Raw genomic sequence first — 19,716 nt, 5'->3', positions numbered from 1 at the left:
TCAGACATTTTTCTGTTTCATAAATTTTGTTTGATACAAGCATGGAACACTTTGGTAAAAGAGCTACTTTATTTTGAGCAGATTAAAGAATGTGCTGATGAACCAGTTGGAAAAGGTTACATGGTTTCCTGCTTGGTGGATCACCGAGGCAACATCACTGAGTATCAGTGTCACCAGTACATTACCAAAATGACGGCCATCATTTTTAGTGATTACCGTTTAATCTGTGGCTTCATGGATGACTGCAAAAATGACATCAACATTCTGAAATGTGGCAGTATTCGGCTTGGAGAAAAGGTATCTAATACTACATTAGCTTCAACAAAGTGGTCTTAAAAATTCAGTGTATGAAAAGCTTTGTATAACTGACATGGGAAAAATTTAGGACTCGAGTGACCTTAAGTTGAAATTAAAGAAGCTTGTCCAGACAGCCCTAAGAGCTAAGGCTGGTTCACAGTGTATTTCATGTGTTTGTAGCAAAATATTTCAGTACTGTGTGGGAAGCAGAGGAATTAATACCTGCAAAGAGTGGTGTTATAGTCACAATATTTGACCAGCTGCTGGTTACCTATAATGTGCCTCTGGCAAATGAGAGACCTGAGTTCTCTAATCTTTTTTTTTTGAGACAGAGTCTCCCTCTGTTGCCCAGGCTGGAGTACAGTGGTGGGATGTCAGCTCACTGCAGCCTCAGCCTCCTGGGTTCAAGTGATTCTCCAGCCTCAGCCTCCCGAGTAGCTGGAACTATAGGCATGCACCACCACCCCCGGCTAATTTTTGTTTTTTGAGATGGAGTCTCTCTCTGTCGCCCAGGCTGGAATGCAGTGGCGTGATCTCCACTCGCTGCAAGCTCTGCCTCCCGGGTTCACGCCATTCTCCTGCCTCAGCCTCCCATGTAGCTGGGACTACAGGCACCTGCCACCGCGCCCAGCTAATTTTTGTATTTTTAGTAGAGACAGGGTTTCACCATGTTAGCCAGGATGGTCTCGATATCCTGACCTCGTGATCTGCCCATGTCGGCCTTCCAAAGTGCTGGGATTACAGGTGTGAGCCACCGTGCCTGGGCAATTTTTGTGTTTTTAGTAGAGATGGGGTTTCACCATGTCGGCCAGGCTGATCTTGAACTCCTGACCTCAAGTGATCCACCCGCCTCGGCCTCCCAAAGTGCTGGAATTACAGGCATGAACCACTGGTCCCAACTGAGTTCAATAATCTTTCTCTGCTTATATCCCACTGTTAGTATAAAAAAAATTACTGGCCGGGTGCGGGGGCTCACGCCTGTAATCCCAACACTTTGGGAGCCCGAGGCGGGTGGATCACAAGGTCAGGAGATCAAGACCATCCTGGCTAACATGGCAAAACCCCATCTCTACTAAAAATCCAAAAAAAAAAAAAGTTAGCTGGGCGTGGTGGCAGGCACCTGTAGTCCCAGCTACTTGGGAGGCCGAGGCGGAAGAATGACATGAACCCGGGAGGTAGAGCTTGCAGTGAGCCCAGATGGCGCCACTGCTCTCCAGCCTGGGAGACAGAGCGAGACTCCTCAAAAAAAAAATTCCTTAGCGTACTGCTGTCCATCTATAAAATGTTGGAAAATTTTAAGATATGTGAAAGTACTTCTAGTTGGTTGGAAGAAAAGTCCTCTCTAAATGTGATATATTATTAATCTTCATCTCAGAACAACTGATTTTAGTAAAGACAGGAAAGAAAATAACTACCTAGCTAGTTTCTCCTTCCACATTTATATCTGATCTTATTTTTGTACTTAGTCTGCTGAACAGAAAGTCACAATAGAGATTTGGCCAGGTTTACTCTGAATTTGTTTGCTCAGCAAAAATGAAAAAAACTCCTGAAAAATAATGGATGCCAGGGGGAGAGGGAGCCTGAGACCTCTGGCATCAGCTATTAATTGCTGCTGCTGCTCATTAATCTGCTGTTCAGGAAATATGATGGAAAATAAAAGCCATTTGTCCCTTTGCCCTCTATTTGTTCATGGTTGGCAGGCGTCTATCACTGACAAAAGGGACATGGTGTTAGGATCCTGGAACTGAGTACACAGTTCAAATGAAGGGTTTCTTTCTGCATATTGTCTGGGTGTCACCAAAGACCTGATGCCCTTTCCTTAATATCAGCACAGGGCCTGGTCCCTTATCAGAGTGTACCGCTGAGTTGGTTTTGAAAAACTCTGTGAGCTTGGCATAAATCTTTCAGGCAAATAAAGAAAGGGCAGCTTTAATAAAGAACGCAGTGTTTTCCTTCCCAGCAGACTCTCAAAATGGCACAAAAGCACTTAAGTCACTCTGATGATTCAGGAAGTTCCTCTGACTTTATTTAGGATGTTGAAAATTGTATCCAATTCCAAACCTGACTCCTTTTAAAATCTCCAGTGTTCCAAACATTCTTTTCAGAAATAAGCCATAAGGCTTTTTCACCCTCTTGATGAGTGCTCCATGCAGTAAAGCCAAGCGTTTCAGTCCCTCCGTGGAGTAGTTCTTGCCTGGTAACTACCAAGGTAGCAGCCAACTAGCCTCCTTCTAGCTCTCTGAATTGTCACCTGCATGTATGAGTTACTAAGTCTGTAGTTACTGAAACGATTGCAGAAAATAGTACTGCTGGAGCCAGAAGGCACGACAGGATTGTTTATTCAGCTTAGATAAAATAACAAAAATTGTTTCTTTGGACCAAAGATAGAAATGATACTCTTGTCATTTAATCTTTCAATATGCCTACCAATTGGGTGAAATTTCAGTTTATACCAGATCACTACGCCAGCATCAAAGGCTTTCTTGTATTTTGGGGACAGTGAGATGGACTCACACCTGAACTTCTGAAAAAACACCTTCCTTCCTATATCATTCACTCTGTACTACAGCCAAGTTTAAAAAAGAGGGAGGCATGTTCTCAGCTCTTCTCTGCCTTTTCTAAACACCGTAGTTTGCTTTTCTGAAGCCAGTTATTTAGATAGAAAAATTATCCTGAAAATTAATAAAGCAGCGAAAACAACAGGCTTGTCAGTTTCAAATTTGCTGCCACTGAAGCTTGAAACTCTTCTATGAATGGCTTTGACCTGACGTCCTCCAAAAGTCCGAGGAGAGAAGTCATGGTTAATCTGTTTGTACCTTGCCTTTGTATGAACACATAAATGTCATTATTTCAAAACTATGATTTTTTCAAATGTTAATATAAATTTTAGAACAGAGAAGATATATTAATAAAGCCTTTAGAATTTTCTATAATAATACATTTTGTCAAAATAAAAGGGCAGATTTCCAAAAGTAAAGGTATAAATGATTTACATCATCTGAAGAAAAAGACTGTGACTTCCAACAGAGGAACTTAATTGCGGACATGTGCCACAGTATTAGTACTTTTATGCTTTTCTCTCTCAGTAGCTGTATCATTTATTATTTATTATTTCATTTATTATTTCCTCCTTTAACCAGTTAATTTGAGTAATTCTGATATCCCTTTTTCCTTTATCTAGTGAGGTAGATTACAGAAGACAGCGGAAGGATTGAAATAGAGAATGGTTTATAGCAGAGATAAAAAACCGAGTTCTCGCGTACTATTTAGAGATTAGTGTTAGCATCTGTTGTAGGCTGGTTTTTTTTTTTTTTTTTTTTTTTTGGTGGGGGTCATTGTTGTTAAAGGACACTGAATATGGGGAAGAAAAAATACTGCCTATCAGACTTCTAAAAACAGATCAAGGCATTGGCAGTAGATTTTAGGCAGATGTTTTTCTACCACAATAAAGTTAACAAAAAATTATTGTAAATTCATTTATAGAATAATTTATTACTCCTATGCCAAGCCTGTGTATTAATAACTTTTTAAACCTAAATGAACTTATTTTCTCATAATATGCAGGTGTGTAGTTCACCCCACTTTAATTCATGTTTGGTAACTAACCATGCAGTCTTTGTTGTCAAATATTTGTATGCATTTCATTATAAACTCAAATGGGGTACACTAAAAGCTCAGAGACTCTGAGGAACTCCTGAAATACCCTTATTTGAAAAAAGTATTTATCTGAAAGTTACAATGAATGGAAACATCTAGTAGAAGTATTGTTATGACCTAATAACAGTGTAGTCACATACAGTCACACGTTGTTTATCGATGAGGATACAACAAGGATACCAGGACACGTTCTGAGAAATGTGTTGTTAGGCGAGTTTATCACTGCGTGAGTATCATGGAGGACACTACACACACCTAGGTGGTATAGCCTACTACACACCTAGGCTATGTAGTATAGCCTATTGCTCCTAGGCTACAAACCTGTACAGCATGTGGCTATTCTGAAATACTAGAGACATTTATAACACAATTATAGTATTTGTGTATATAAGTACATATAAACATAGGAAAGGTACAGTAAGAAACACAGTATTCCATAGTTGGGTGTGGTGGTACGTGCCTCTAGTCCCAGCTGCTTGGGAGGCTGAGGCAGGAGGATCACTTGAGCCCAGGAGCTTGGGACTGCAGTGAGCTATGATCCCTTCACTGTTCTCCAGCTTGGGTGAAAGAGCAAGACCCTGTCTCTTAAAAAAATAAATAAAAATAAAAACTAAACAATAACAGCCAAAAAAACAAGTTTTAGGAGTTTTTTGTAGGTGTTTAGGAGTTTTTTGTGGGTGAGTGGGTAGGAGTAGGCTCCACCCACTCACCCACATTAACCCCAGCTCTAGATAAATAAATGAAGGACTGTTAGCTAGACACTTTATGTTCTACAACTCAAATGAGTTAGTTAACTCCTCTGAGCCTCTGTTCATTCATGTCCACAGTAGATATCAGAGCTGTGTCCTTTCCTCATATGTGTGTCAGGAGATAACATGAAAGCTTTCGTGGAAACCCTTGGAAATTAAGGTGCTATAGACAAATCCTATTAAAATAGAAAAAAATACATTCTCTGGTTGATTTGAAATTTTGTCTGAAGTAGGTGTTACCCTACTTGGTTTTAGGAATCTTTTTTTTTTTTTTTTTTTTGGCCTGAGACAGAGTTCATTCTTGTTGTCTAGGCTGGAGTGCAGTGGCGCTAACTCAGCTCACTGCAACCTCCGCCTCCCAGGTTCAAGCAGTTCTCTCACCTCAGGTTCCTGAGTAGCTGGGGTTATAGGTGGGTGTCACCACACCCAGCTGTTTTTTGTATTTTTGGTAGCGACAGGGTTTCACCACACTGGCCAGGCTGGTCTCGAAATCCTGACCTCAGATAATCTGCCCACCTCGGCCTCCCAAAGTGCTGGGATTATAGGCATGAGCCATCACTCCTGGCCATAATCTTATTATTGTATGTAGATTATTTCATAGATATGTATTTTATTATAACAAGATTTTGAGTGCATGTGTATAAATAAGTGATAGCACTATATATATTTTATTTTATTTTATTATTATTATTTTTTTGAGACAGAGCCTCACACTGTCCCCCAGGCTGGAGTGCAATGGTGCAATCTCAGCTCACTGCAACCTCCACCTCCTGGGTTCAAGCAGTTCTCCTGCCTCAACTTCCCAAGTAGCTGGGATTACAGGTGCACACCACCATACCCGGCTAATTTTTTGTATTTTTAGTAGAGGCAGGGTTTCACTATGTTGGCCAGACTGGTCTTGAACTCTTGACCTCGTGATCTGCCTACCTTGGCCTCCTAAAGTGCTGGGATTACAGGTGTGAGCCACCGCGCTGGGCTGATAGCACTATATTTTAAGGTGCTTTGGTTTGCTCTATTAGTGGTTATACCTTAAATTGTTGAAGCATATCTTATAAGTATAGATTAGGACTCTTGAATAGAAAATATTTAGGGGAACTGTCTCATATTTTGCATGAATGAATGTTTGTGGTTGCCATGGGGATGATGAAATGTACAATTAAAGATAATTGGATGGTTTTTAAGAAAACTCTCAAAAGCATTTTGTGTAAACAGTGGTAATCTTGTTAAATCCCATTAAGATAAATCCAAAACATCCAGTTGAGTATTTAACAACAGATTATATATTGGGATGTTTGTGGACACTACAGAGTAGGAAAAGGAGAAAGAAGGTCTCTAGCTTCTTAGTGGATTTTGTGGTTTGTTGGTTTTTAACTTGACTGAAAGCACTGTTATTTGGGAAATGCCTGGAGATTTCGGCAGTGTAATTTCAGTATTGAACTATGACCAGAACTTTGAGCTGATGTGGGTTTTTTGTTTTTTGTTTTTTTGGTTTTTTGGTTTTTTTTGAGACAGAGTTTCTCTGTTTTCTCTCTTGTCACCCAGGCTGGAGTACAGTGGCACGATCTCGGCTCACTGCAACCTCTGCCTCCCAGGTTTAAGTGATTCTCCTGCCTCCGCCTCCCGACTGGCTGGGATTACAGGCACCCAGCACTGTGCCCGGCTAATTTTTTGTATTTTTAGTAGAGATGGGGTTTCACCATGTTGGCCAGGCTGGTCTCGAACTCCTTACCTCAGGTGATCCACCCGCCTCGGCCTTCCAAAGTGCTGGAATTACAGGCGTGAGCCACCGCACCTGGCCCTGTTGTGTTTCTTATGAATTTTTGACATTTTAAATTTTTTAAAGTTCAGGTTCTTATTTCTAGTGCTAGCTAAACTATAACACTTAAACTTCCTAGGATCTCTGTTTCCATTTGTAGCATGCAAGCATTATATTCTAACTGAAGATTATTGAGAGCATTTTCTTTAACTTCCACAGTGTGGTTGGTTCTTACCTGATTTCTCAGCAGAACGTTAATAAGCCAACTCTATGGTGGGAATTTATTACTCTGTGTGTGGGGGTGTGTGTGTGTGTGTTTAGCCAAATGTTGTTTATTTGAAACCCATGTGGTGAAAGTTTTAAAATATTAATATCCTCGCTATTTTAGGATGCACATTCACAAGGTGAGGTGGTATCATGCTTGGAGAAAGGCCTGGTGAAAGAAGCAGAAGAAAGAGAACCCAAGATTCAAGTTTCTGAACTCTGCAAGAAAGCCATTCTCCGGGTAGCTGAACTGTCATCGGATGACTTTCACTTAGACCGGCATTTATATTTTGCTTGCCGAGACGATCGGGAGCGTTTTTGTGAAAATGTGAGTCAGCTCAGAAACTATTCTTTTCTTCCTTTTATTTTTACACATATATAATTTTGTTTTAATTAATTTAATTTTGTTGTTTTTTGAGAGACTGAGTCTCACTATGTTGCCCAGGCTGATCACGAGCTTCTGACCTCAAGCAATCCTCCCAGCTCAGCCTCCCTAATTTTTGAGACAGGGTCTTACTGTGTTGCCCAGGCTGGTGTGCAGTGGTGTGATCATGGCTCACTGCAGCCTCCAACTCTGGGTGCAAGCAGTTCTTCTGCCTCAGCCTCCCAAGTAGCTAAGACCATAGGAAAGCACCATCTTGCCTGGCCAATTTTTTAAAAAAATTTTTGGGCCAGGCGCGGTGGCTCAAGCCTGTAATCCCAGCACTTTGGGAGGCTGAGACGGGCGGATCATGAGGTCAGGAGATCGAGACCATCCTGGCAAACACGGTGAAACCCCGTCTCTACTAAAAAATACAAAAAAACTAGCCGGGCGAGGTGGCGGGCGCCTGTAGTCCCAGCTACTCGGGAGGCTGAGGCAGGAGAATGGCGTAAACCCGGGAGGCGGAGCTTGCAGTGAGCTGAGATCCGGCCACTGCACTGCAGCCTGGGCGACAGAGCCAGACTCCATCTAAAAAAAAAAATTTTGTAGAGATGGGGCCTTGCTACATTGCCCAGACTGGTCTTGAAACCCTGGCCTCAGATTGTCCTCCTACCTCTGTCTCTGAAAGTACTACAATTATAGACACGAGCCACTGTGACTTAAATATTTTTTAATACTCTATTCTAACATAAAATAAGCCATCAAGAAACCTCACATGTAGAAAAGCCACAGAAATGGAAGATGAAATTGGTTCCAGTGTAGCAGAAAGTGGTAACTGGGCGCTCAGCCTTGATGACTGAACATTTAGTTAACAGCTGGCTTCTGATAATCTCCGCATAGTATTTTTTCTGCCTTATCTCACTTCTCAATTTCAGTTCTTGAAAGTCTGTTTTATCTATAGGAATTTTATTTTACCTAGGATCTTATTTACATCTACTCAGTGGCTAAAACTTTGACACATTATGTATTTACATGTTTTTGTCTAAGGTGAGGAAAATAGCAGGTGGCTAATTTTTAAAACCAAATCCTTGATTACCACCTGCTGACTCTGTAGAACAGCCTTCTAACACTTTAAATAGAATAGTCCCTCCATCCTTACAACAAAGTATTGAAAGTAACTTGTGTACACTTCCGCTCTGCCTGCTGGTTTGCATTAACAGCTTTAACCATCAGAGCCACTGATGTAAGAGTTTTGTTAACTGTAGCATACATTTGTAAGAAAGAAGACTCAGAGGTCGGGTGCGGTGGCTCACGCCTGTAATCCCAGCCCTTTGGGAGGCCAAGGCAGGCCGATCACTTGAGGTCAGGAGTTCGAGACCAGCCTGGCCAATATGGTGAATCCCCATCTCTACTAAAAATACAAAAGTCAGCTGGGCAGGGTGGCGGGTGCCTGTAATCCCAGTTACTTGGGGTTCTGAGGCAGGAGAATTGCTTGAACCCAGGAGTCAGTGGTTGCACTGAGCTAAGATTGTGCCACTGCACTCCAGGCTGGGCAACAGAGCAAGACTTCCCTATCTCAAAAAAAAAAAAAAAAAAAAAAGACTCAGACTCTGACACTTCTCTTGGTTCCCTAATTAACAAAATACATTTGAGAACAAATGACAAACTCCAGATATCATGGGAATATTTTTTTCATCTTTACTGCAGTCACTGTTTTTGTTAAAAGCCTATTAAATTTTATAAATGGCAGAACTGTTTGTCCAAAGGTACTTACCATTATAATCATTTAATAGAAAGTTCTGTATGCAATTGTGGATAATGTTCAGCATAACTATTTAGCTAAAGTAATAATAATGTGTATGTTCCATCTTATAGACACAAGCTGGTGAGGGCAGAGTGTATAAGTGCCTCTTTAACCATAAATTTGAAGAATCCATGAGTGAAAAGGTAAGTATTACTTTGAAACTAATGAATGTTCTATTTGTTTTTTAAAAACTTTCTCAGCCGGGCGCAGTGGCTCACACATGTAATCCCAGCACTTTGGGAGGCTGAGGCGGGTGGATCATGGGGTCAGGAGTTCAAGACCAGCCTGGCCAAGATGGTGAAACCCCGTCTCTACTAAAAATATAAAAATTAGCTGGGGGTGGTGGCGGGCGCCTGTAATGCCAGCTATTCCGGAGGCTGAAGCAGGAGACTCGCTTGAACCTGGGAGGAGGTTGCAGTGAACTGAGATCGTGCCACTGCACTCCAGCCTGGGTGACATAGTGAGACTCTGTCTCAAAAAAAAAAAAAAAAAAAAAAAGAAAGCTTTCTCAATCTCTCTAACAATATTCTTATAATCTTATACCAAAATGTAAGTGACTGATAAGCTCACTCCTTTCAGAGGCGAGGTACTTGGGTTTAAGCATATTTGGCTGAAACCAAGAAAATGAAACCCTGATTGTGATATCTAGATAGTGAGAAGCCAAGTAGGGTTATCAGTGTGGTTGTTTTTTCAAGTTTTTTTTGTTTTTGTTTTTGTTTTTGTTTTTGAGGTGGAGTCTTTCTCTGTCACGCCGGCTGGGGTACAGTAGCGTGATCTCGGCTCACTGCAGCCTCTGCCTCCTGGGTTCAAGCGAGTCTCTTGCCTCAGCCTCCCTAGTTGCTATGACTGCAGGCACCTGCCAGTATGCCTGGCTAATTTTGTATTTTTAATAGAGACAGGGTTTCACCATGTTGGCCAAGCTGGTCTTGAACTTCTGACCTCAGGTGATCCACCCGCCTCTCACTGTGGTTTTATATAAAATTCTCAGTGTGATTTTATATAAAATTCTCAGATGTTACTTTGTTTGGGGAGTAAAATCAAAGAATTTTATATAAAACCACACTAAGGCCAGCCCTGCCTCCTCAAGAAGTTTAGGTTAACCAAATTAATGTGCTTTCTAGGCAATTAGCTATTTAATTTTTCAGCAGCTATATCATTAAGCATCCTCTTTTAGTTCTTTGTCCCTGGATGAATGCAAGAATCGTTGATGGCTTATGAAATAATTAATTTTGCTATCTTGTCATTTACTTTCCTATGTAGCTGAAGAAATGTTTCTCATTTCCTTTTTCTTTTATCATTTGAACAGTCTTATTCAAATCTTATATCATTGTTCAGATGATATAGAATCATTGAATAATTGCATTTTAAAGCATTGAACAGAATATCCCAAATGTTGTTTTGTTTTTTTGAGACGGAGTCTCGCTCTGTTGCCCAGACTGGAGTGCAGTGGCACAATCTTGGCTCACTGCAAGCCCTGCCTCCCAGGTTCATGCCATTCTCCTGCCTCAGCCTCCCAGTAGCTGGGACTACAGGCGCCCACCACCACACCCGGCTAATTTTTTGTGTTTTTAGTAGAGACGAGGTTTAACAGTGTTAGCCAGGATGGTCTCGATCTCCTGACCTCGTGATCCGCCTGCCTCAGCCTCCCAAAGTGCTGGGATTACAGGCGTGAACCACCACGCCCGGCCCCAAATGTTATGTTAGTTGCCACTTTGATGCTGGTGAAATTTATGTTACAGGTATTGTTAAGGTGGAAAAGAATGCTATGTGTCAGATTAATGTATTGGGATCTGTGAGATATTTACTTATTTTGGACAGCTGCTATTGCAGCAACAACTAGCAAGTGACTATAGAATTTCTAGGTTCTCCACCCACTTACCCCTGTCTCATGCCACACTAGTTTAGCTCAATTGTGAAAATTTTAACCAAACTTAAAGATAGATATGTTGGTAATAACTGCAGTTGTTGACATGTACTTGGCTGAGTCGCCATGATTATCTTAGAGGTACACCTCAATAGTAAAGTTACATGAGTGGTCTCATGGCTGTTGCTGTACTCTTTCCTCAGTGTCGAGAAGCACTCACAACCCGCCAAAAGCTGATTGCCCAGGATTATAAAGTCAGTTATTCATTGGCCAAATCCTGTAAAAGTGACTTGAAGAAATACCGGTGCAATGTGGAAAACCTTCCACGATCGCGTGAAGCCAGACTCTCCTACCTGCTAATGTGCCTGGAGTCAGCTGTACACAGAGGTAGCATTCTTTTTTTTTTTTTAATCATTTCTGTTCCTTTTTGGATTCATACTCTAAAGCTTTATATATATAAATGTTAGTTTCCGCCCATATTTGCTTTTTTGAGTATTTTTCGTGTTGTTTATATTTTATTTTTTTTGAGATGGAGTCTCACTCTGTCACCCAGGTTGGAGTTCAATGGTGTGATCTCGACTCACTGCAACCTCTGCCTCCTGAATTCAAGCGATTCTCTTGCCTCAGCCTCCCAAGTAGCTGGGATTACAGGCGAGCGCCACTACACCTGGCTAATTTTTGTATTTTTATTAGAGACAGGGTTTCACCATGTTGGTCAGACAGGTCTTGAACTCCCAGACTTCGGTGATCCACCCACCTCGGCCTCCCAAATTGCTGGGACTACAGGCATGAGCCACCTGGCAATTTTTTTTTTAAGAATAGAGATGGGGTTTTGCCATGTTGGTGGTGTGTCAAAACTGCTGGTGTCAAAACTGCTGCCCTCAAGCAATCCTCACACCTTGGCCTCCTGGAGTGCTGGGATTATAGGCATGAACCACCGTGCCCAGCTGAATAGTTTTCTTTTTTTTTTTTTTTTTGAGACGGAGTCTTGCTCTGTCACCAGGCTGTAGTGCAGTGGTGCAATCTCGGCTCACTGCAACCTCCGACTCCCTAGTTCAGCCTCCGGAGTAGCTGGGATTACAGGCATGCACTACTACGCCCAGCTAATTTTTGTATTTTTAGTAGAGATGGGGTTTCACCATGTTGGCCACGATGGTCTCGATCTCCTGACCTTGTGATCCACCTGCCTCGGCCTCCCAAAGTGCTGGGATTACAGTTGTGAGCCACTGCGCCCGGCCTAGTTTTCAGTTTTGAAATACACATTGTGCAATATTTTGGGGAGACTCAGGGTAGCACGATTTAGCACATGGGTCAGACTTGGCTTCAAATTTTGACTTTATCACTAACTGTCTGGGTGACCAGTTTTTGTTTTGTTTTGTTTTGTTTTGTTTTAATCTTTTTATTTTAAGTTTTCCCCATTGGCATTTACAGCTCAAAGAAGTTGGGGGAGCCTATAGTGAATATCTGAAATGTAGTCTTTTCCAAAAGCTTTAATTGTGTAGGCCAGTGGAGATTGTTCTTTGGCTTTCATTTTTACCCCGATAGTTATTGATAAGGCTTCCATGGGCAAAGCATTTGCATTATTACTGCAGTAGTGTAAAACCTGTTTCATGCAGAACACTGACAGGAGAAGCCTCAATATCTGGAGTCTAAGCCTATTTTATGTTGCTAAAGCTTTTGCTAATTCTAAGCTTTTCAGATGTTAGCATGACTGATAGGTATATTGTATGACACCTAGAAATATGTACTTTTAATAGGTGGTGATTTCTGATGGTAATGCATAGCATCACCTTTCGTAATGTTATGACTTACATCCTAACTTAGGGCGACAAGTGAGCAGTGAGTGCCAGGGGGAGATGTTGGATTACCGACGCATGTTGATGGAAGACTTTTCTCTGAGCCCTGAGATCATCCTAAGCTGTCGGGGGGAGATTGAACACCATTGTTCCGGATTACATCGAAAAGGGCGTACTCTACACTGTCTGATGAAAGTAGTTCGTGGGGAGAAGGGGAACCTTGGAATGAACTGCCAGCAGGCGGTAAGGAGACATTTGCTATTGCCATTTTGAATATCACATTTATCAGCTGAGGAGCCTCTTCCTGATGCTGTTCTACCTTGCTTTATATGGATCATTTGTGATATCACATTGAACATTAGGTACTAATGACCAGAGACTGCACATTGCTTCTTCAGGCGTATCTTAGTAAGAATGTGGCATTTGCTACACAGAGCAAAAGTTTGAGCTCATAATCAATAAAAAGAATCGTCTTCTTAGATAGAATGCATTCTTTGCTAGAGTTCCTAAAGAAAGGGCAGCTTGCTAGACTGGATTTCCTAAACTCAGAATCAAGGCAAACCCGGTTCCAATCAATGAGGACAGGCCCTCTACCAAGAGAGAATTTGCCTGTTATAATAGGTTTGATTGAGTTGAGGCTGAAAAAGATTTGATATGAATTGAAATTTTTTCTAAGAGTTTCTTTCTGTTACTGATTTGCAGCATGGCATGAATTCCTAGCCTCAGGGATTAAGAGAGCATGTCGTTTTTGAAATCACACTATCTTTTCTTTGTATACTAGGGCAACTATGCATGGAAGATCCATTTTCTTTTTAATTTAATTTAATGTTAAGTTCCAGGATACATTTGCAGGATGTGCAGGTTTGTTACATGGGTAAACATGTGCCATCATGGGAGTCCTTTTTCTGTCCCTAAACTTCACGGCATACTTTGCTTGGGAAGATAAAGTTCTTCTTGATTTAGCATTCATAAACAGTTGAATAACTATAGGTCAGGTACAAAACACAAAGTTAATGTATTAGAGATTTAGTACATATCTTTCATTCCTGTTGTCCATGTTGATTACTTTTTACTGGATAGAAGTCTTAGAGCAACTTAACATACAACATGCACCAGTGTGCCCTGTGCAGTGAACTTTCCTTTAGGGAGTACGAGAGATAGTTTCACTTTATATCGTAGAATAGTAGAAACTTGAGGCTCTCCTCCCTCAGTGTAACTTTAGAAAACCACAGTCTATTATTTTGTAGTTGGCATTTTTATTAAAAACTGGATATCAGCTTGAATTGTATTTTCCTGATAATGATATAAAATCAGATTTTTACAGTCTGAAACAAAACTTTGCAGTCTGAAACACAACAGTTTTATAGAATTTGGACGTGGAGTAAAATTATATCTTAGCTTTAGTTACTCACCTTGGCCCAGAGTAGACACCAGTGCATGTGTACATGCATGTCTGTGTGTGTGTGCACACGCATGCATGTCTATGCATCCCGTGGTGGAAAAATAGACAAACATCTAACTTTTTAAAAATACCAAACCTGGGCAGGAGGGAAGGATTCTGGAATCTGCTGTTTGATTTTGCCACAGCAAAATCAAAAAAAAAAAAAGTAGATTTTGCTACTGTCACTAAATTCCAGAGTGGCAATGATCCCTGGAGCTGTTAGCCCACTAGGCTCTGGAGGGCATCCATTTTCACCTGTAAATAGTTGCAGTCTAGTGCATGTATTGTTTCTTAAAGTTTGTCTGTCAGTCGTGGATATTTAACTGATACAGTTATTTATTTATTTATTTTTTTGAGATGGAGTCTTGCTCTGTCGCCCAGGGTAGAGTGCAGTGGCCAGATCTCAGCTCACTGCAAGCTCCGCCTCCCGGGTTCACGCCATTCTCCTGCCTCAGCCTCCTGAGTAGCTGGGACTACAGGCGCCCGCCACTACGCCCGGCTAGTTTTTTGTATTTTTTTAGTAGAGACGGGGTTTCACCGTGTTAGCCAGGATGGTCTCGATCTCCTGACCTCGTGATCCGCCCGTCTCGGCCTCCCAAAGTGCTGGGATTACAGGGTTGAGCCACCGCGCCCGGCACTGATAAAGTTATTTCAGAGACTTGCAGACTCCCATGTTGCTTCCAACTTTTCTCAGAAAAAGATGTAGATACTTTGGTCTTTGTCAACAAATGTCATAAGTAACATTGGTAATCATTCTATAGTAATTTTCCTACCAGCTAACCACCGCATGTTGTGGCTTTCCCAAATTGCCACCAAGAATTTTTGGTGTAAATAACTTCTATCCTAGAATATTGGAAATCTTTCATGTTTGTCTCATCTGGATTACCAGCTTCTTTCAGGATAATAGAAGTTTGTGTTTTTTTCCTTTATTTCCTTTTGATTATGGTTCTCTGATAAATTTGTGATCTAACCTATGATCCTACAGTTGTTCCAGTGAAGGCCCTGTGGGATCATAGGTTAGATGTATAAGTATTGGAGGACAAATCAGTGACACAACAGGGTTCCAGTTTTTTAACTTGACAAAAGGGAACGCAAACCAGTAAGGATTATAGTTTTCAAATTTGCTTTCTATTATTAAAGATTTCTGCCCCAAGTCTGGGTGTGGTGGCTCACACCTGTAATCCCAGCACTTTGGAAGTTCGAGGTGGGCGGATCACTTGAGTTCAAGAGCAGCCTGGCCAACGTGGCGAAACCTCGTCCCTGCTAAAAATACAAAAGTTAGCCGGGAGTGGTGGCACATGCCTGTAGTCCCAGCTACTTAGGAGGCTGAGGCAAGAGAATCACTTGACCCCGGGAAGTTGAGGTTGCAGTGAACGGAGATCATGCCACTGCATTCCAGCCTGGGTGACAGAGCGAGACTCTGTCTCGGGGAAAAAATAAAAAAAGATTTCTACCCCAAAACACCATCTGCTACTTATCTGTATTAATAATGATCTTTCATGGCTGTAAAATGCTTTGCAGTTCACCTAGTATTCTCCCATATATTATTATTTCTTACAGTTTTCTGCAGTTAAAGAAACTAAAACTAAATCAGTTTGTCCATGTTCTCAAAGCTAATCTGTCAGAGCCAGAACTATTAATAGAACTGTTCTTTTGATTTTAATTGAGAGCTTTTTCATCAACACCTCAAGTGCCTTAAAGGCAGGAAAAAAATGTGAAGTAACTATTCTCCTGTCTTTCCTTTATTCCGTGACAAGACGGAAAAGTAAATGATAAAGAATATAGTCACATTTCCAGCTGCATAATGACAAGTATTTTTTCTATGTACTTAAAATGAGCAAGCTCTGGTTTACCTCTTGGTTATAGAAAAATAGTTGAGGAAAATGGGACATTATAAATACCATAATCTTGTTTTTTGTAGTTGATATTTCTGCAAGTTAAATGAAATTGCACATCTACTTTATAAAGCACAGCACACTTGACTTAATACCATTGTCTTCGCAGCAAAATTCAAATTCTGGATTCTTATGACCCAGTTAGGTCTCTGACTGAAAATGTTCTTTATTTACTCTTTTCCACTCAATTCTGGCTTCACTGGGAACACCAGGTTTAGTAATTTGATTAACAAATAGGCAGATAAAAGCAAAGAAGCAGCCTTCGTGTTCATGTTGTAAAGACCTCTAGGGATTATTAAGAACGTAGATAAGCAGTCCCTACAATGACTCAAACAGAAAAATCGTCTGTCAAGGTGGAGAAACCAGTTGGAAAAGTATTTGGCAAGGGCTCTTGAGCTTGGCTAGTGACAAGTTTAGACAACTTTATTGGAGTACATTGTGGCAAATAGGACTGAGCAACTGATTGTATGAAGACACTGCTCTTCCCTAGCACCTAAGTGACTTTCTTTCTTCCTTCTTAATTTGTTTTAATTCAGCTTCAAACACTGATTCAGGAGACTGACCCTGGTGCAGATTACCGCATTGATCGAGCTTTGAATGAAGCTTGTGAATCTGTAATCCAGACAGCCTGCAAACACATAAGATCCGGAGACCCAATGTAGGTTATCTTCTTCGTGGTATTTATCCATATTGTATTTTATTTGGCAGCACAGGGAACATTCCTTCAAATGACTTTTGGGTGGTTTGACATCTTAACTGAAATTTTGTTGAACAGGTTGAACATATACCAACTTTTATTAAAACTAGTATTGGAATTAAAACCTGGGATCTGCCTGATCCATGATATAGAGACATCTAGACCCAATATTGTGATGGTGTTTATCGACAGTGACTGAGCATATATGGACCTATATATTAGGTTACTGAATATTTTATATCACGATCAAATAAAAATGAAAGAGAGAGGCACTCAGGATAGGCGGTACATACTTTGGCACTCTGTACTTTTCATCCTAGTTGTATATTGACTCATTGTATACATTGACTACTTGGTAATCGTTAGAAAATACTTGAAACAGAAAATAGAAATAGAAAACAAAATGTGGTAGTTGGAGGCAGTAGTAATGGACATTTTGAGTACTAGAGTTGCAGCCAAGATCTAGAAAAGCTGAATAAATGCTATATTAAAGTGTTAATTCTCATTCTATATTAAAGTATTAATTCTCATTTTGTTTTTTATGATGTAAAAACAGCTCTTAAACCATGGCTGGATGCAGTAGCTCATGCCTGTAATTGTAGTGCTTTGAGAGGCCAAGGTGAGAGGATCACTTGAAGCCACGAGTTTGAAACCAGCCTGGGCAATATAGCTAGGCCACATAGAAGTTTTTAAAATCAGCTGGTGTGGTGGTGCATGCCTGTAGTCCCATCTGCTTGGGAGGTTAAGGTGGGAGGATTGCTTGAGCCCAGGAGTTCAAGGTTACAGTGAGTTATGATCATACCACTGCACTCCAGCCCAGATGACAGAGCAAAACCCTGTCTCAAAAAACCAAAGCAGGCCAGGCACGGTGGCTCACGCCTGTAATCCCAGCACCTTGGGAGGCTGAGGCTGGCGGATCACCTGAGGTCTGGAGTTCGAGACAAGCCTCTCACCAACATGCAGAAACCCTGTCTCTACTAAAACTACAGGTTTTTTTTTTTTTTTTTTGAGACAGAATCTTGCTCTATAGCCTAGGCTGGAGTGCAGTGGTGCGATCTCACTCACTGCTACCTCCGCCTCCCAGATCCTGGTTCAAGCAGTTCTCCTGGCTCAGCCTCCCGAGTGGTTGGGATTGCAGGCACACGACACCATGCCCAGCTGATTTTTGTGCTTTTAGTAGAGACGGGGTTTTACCATGTTAGTTAGGCTGGTCTTGAACTCCTGACCTCGTGACCCACCCGCCTTGGCCTCCCAAAGTGCTGGGATTACAGGCATGAAGGAAAACCACCACGCCCGGCCAAAAATGCAAAATTAGTGGGATGTTGGTGGCACATACCTGTAATCCCAGTTACTCAGGAGGCTGAGGCAGGTGGAGCCAAGATTGTGCCATTGCACTCCAGCCTGGGCGATAAGAGCAAAACTCCATCTCAGGAAAAAAAAAAAAAAACAGTTGCAAGTAAGAACAGCTTTCCCATTCTGCAAAAATCTTTATAGCCTGCAGTTGGCCATACCCAACAACAAAGTGAGTATAGTCCATGTTTATCTCATTCTGCTGTCCATGCTGTGCTAGAGAATTAGAAAATCATGTTCTTCCTCAAAGCTTTCTATGTGGTTAAACACACTTAAAACTAATTACGAATATTTACCAATGTAAAAATAACCACATCAACCAAAGAGGGGCAGAGGAGAGGGAAGAAGGAAGAACTGCTACAGATGAAAATACATTTAAGATACTTATCAGTTAACCTGTTCTGGATCCTGATTTGGACACATTTGTAAAAAAAATAATAATTGAAAATATTTGGGCCGGGCACCGTGGGTCACGCCTGTAATCCGAGCACTTTGGGAGGCCGAGGCAGGCGGATCATGAGGTCAGGAGATCGAGACCATCCTGGCTAACAGTGAAACCCCGTCTCTACTAAAAATACAAAAAAATTAGCCAGGCGTGGTGGTGGGCGCCTGTCGTCCCAGCTACTTGGGAGGCTGAGGCAGGAGAAGGGCGTGAACCCTGGAGGCGGAGCTTGCAGTGAGCTGAGATTGCGCCACTGCACTCCAGCCTGGGTGACAGAGCAAGACTCTGTCTCAAGAAAAAAAAAAAAATTTGAAAACTAACAGAGTATTACATGATAGTAAAGCTTTTAAAATAATTTCTTGGTGGTGTGATAATGGTATTAAGTCCTTATGTTTTAAAGAAACATGCTGAAATATTTACAAATGAAATGATGGGGTATCTGGGATTTTGCTTGAAAATATCAGCAAAGAGGCGTAGAGTTAAAACAGACTTGGCCATAGATTGATAAAGTTATGAGAAGGTGGCTGTTACATGATTCTCTACTTCTTTGTGTGTTGGAAAGTTTTCATAGCCAGTTAAAAATACAGCAGCTGCACACTGCTCTTGTACGTGCAGAGTCTTAATTGCTGAGTGGCTCTAAAGTTGATCGAAGTCATAACCACTGTCCGGTTCAGTTAACTTGAGTGATTCTTAGAAAAATAAATCTGATTGCCCTAAGAAAATAACTAAAAGGCTTCTTCTACAGACCAGGGAAGTATTATATTGACATAGAGTTCTGAACACTTGTCTCTTGTTACAATTTTACCCGTTTTATGGCTAGGATCTTGTCCTGCCTGATGGAACATTTATACACGGAGAAGATGGTGGAAGATTGTGAACACCGTCTCTTAGAGCTGCAGTATTTCATCTCCCGGGATTGGAAGTGAGTATTTTGAAGCCGAAGTAAATGTATTGCCTCAGCCTGTTCTCCTCTGTAGTCATAATTACCTGTATTTATTAAAATAATCAGTAGGAAACTCTTTTTTGTTCAGTTCTGGTACAGCTAACACACTCCAATCCCCTGAAAAACTATTCTTTATCACTTTCAGAACATTATCTAAAAGCAGAGTCGGCCCGCTACCAGCCTGTGCCACACATCCTTGTTCACCACTACTTTGGAAGTCAGGGTCAAAATGTTTCTGATACTACAAAGATGTGTCTAGTAAGAACTGTGATACCTGTGGGGGTGGCAAAAGTGCCTTCAGATATGTCTCTCAGAAGATAATAGTGCAGTTGTATTTTTATTGGTTTGCAGTGGATATGGGAATTTGCTTTTATTTATTTATTCAGAGTTATTGAATTAA

The 19,716-nt window shown here is 41.2% G+C and overlaps 1 protein-coding gene across 1 annotated transcript in view; it reads left to right on the top strand.

The window, feature by feature from the left end:
* Positions 1 to 19,716, top strand: part of GLG1 (golgi glycoprotein 1) — a 159,253-nt gene that overhangs the window by 104,276 nt on the left and 35,261 nt on the right. Inside the window, exons 4-10 of the mRNA XM_073015573.1 lie at positions 82 to 297; positions 6,848 to 7,051; positions 8,960 to 9,031; positions 10,956 to 11,139; positions 12,577 to 12,791; positions 16,421 to 16,542; positions 19,194 to 19,295. Of these exons, the coding sequence (XP_072871674.1) occupies positions 82 to 297; positions 6,848 to 7,051; positions 8,960 to 9,031; positions 10,956 to 11,139; positions 12,577 to 12,791; positions 16,421 to 16,542; positions 19,194 to 19,295 (1,115 nt within the window). The remainder of the gene's footprint in view (positions 1 to 81; positions 298 to 6,847; positions 7,052 to 8,959; positions 9,032 to 10,955; positions 11,140 to 12,576; positions 12,792 to 16,420; positions 16,543 to 19,193; positions 19,296 to 19,716) is intronic.

Source organism: Chlorocebus sabaeus, chromosome 5 (genome assembly GCF_047675955.1).
Source record: "Chlorocebus sabaeus isolate Y175 chromosome 5, mChlSab1.0.hap1, whole genome shotgun sequence".
Taxonomy (NCBI): Eukaryota; Metazoa; Chordata; class Mammalia; order Primates; family Cercopithecidae; genus Chlorocebus; species Chlorocebus sabaeus.
Note: the sequence above shows the minus strand (reverse complement) of the source record. Positions and strands in the feature narration are given on the sequence as shown.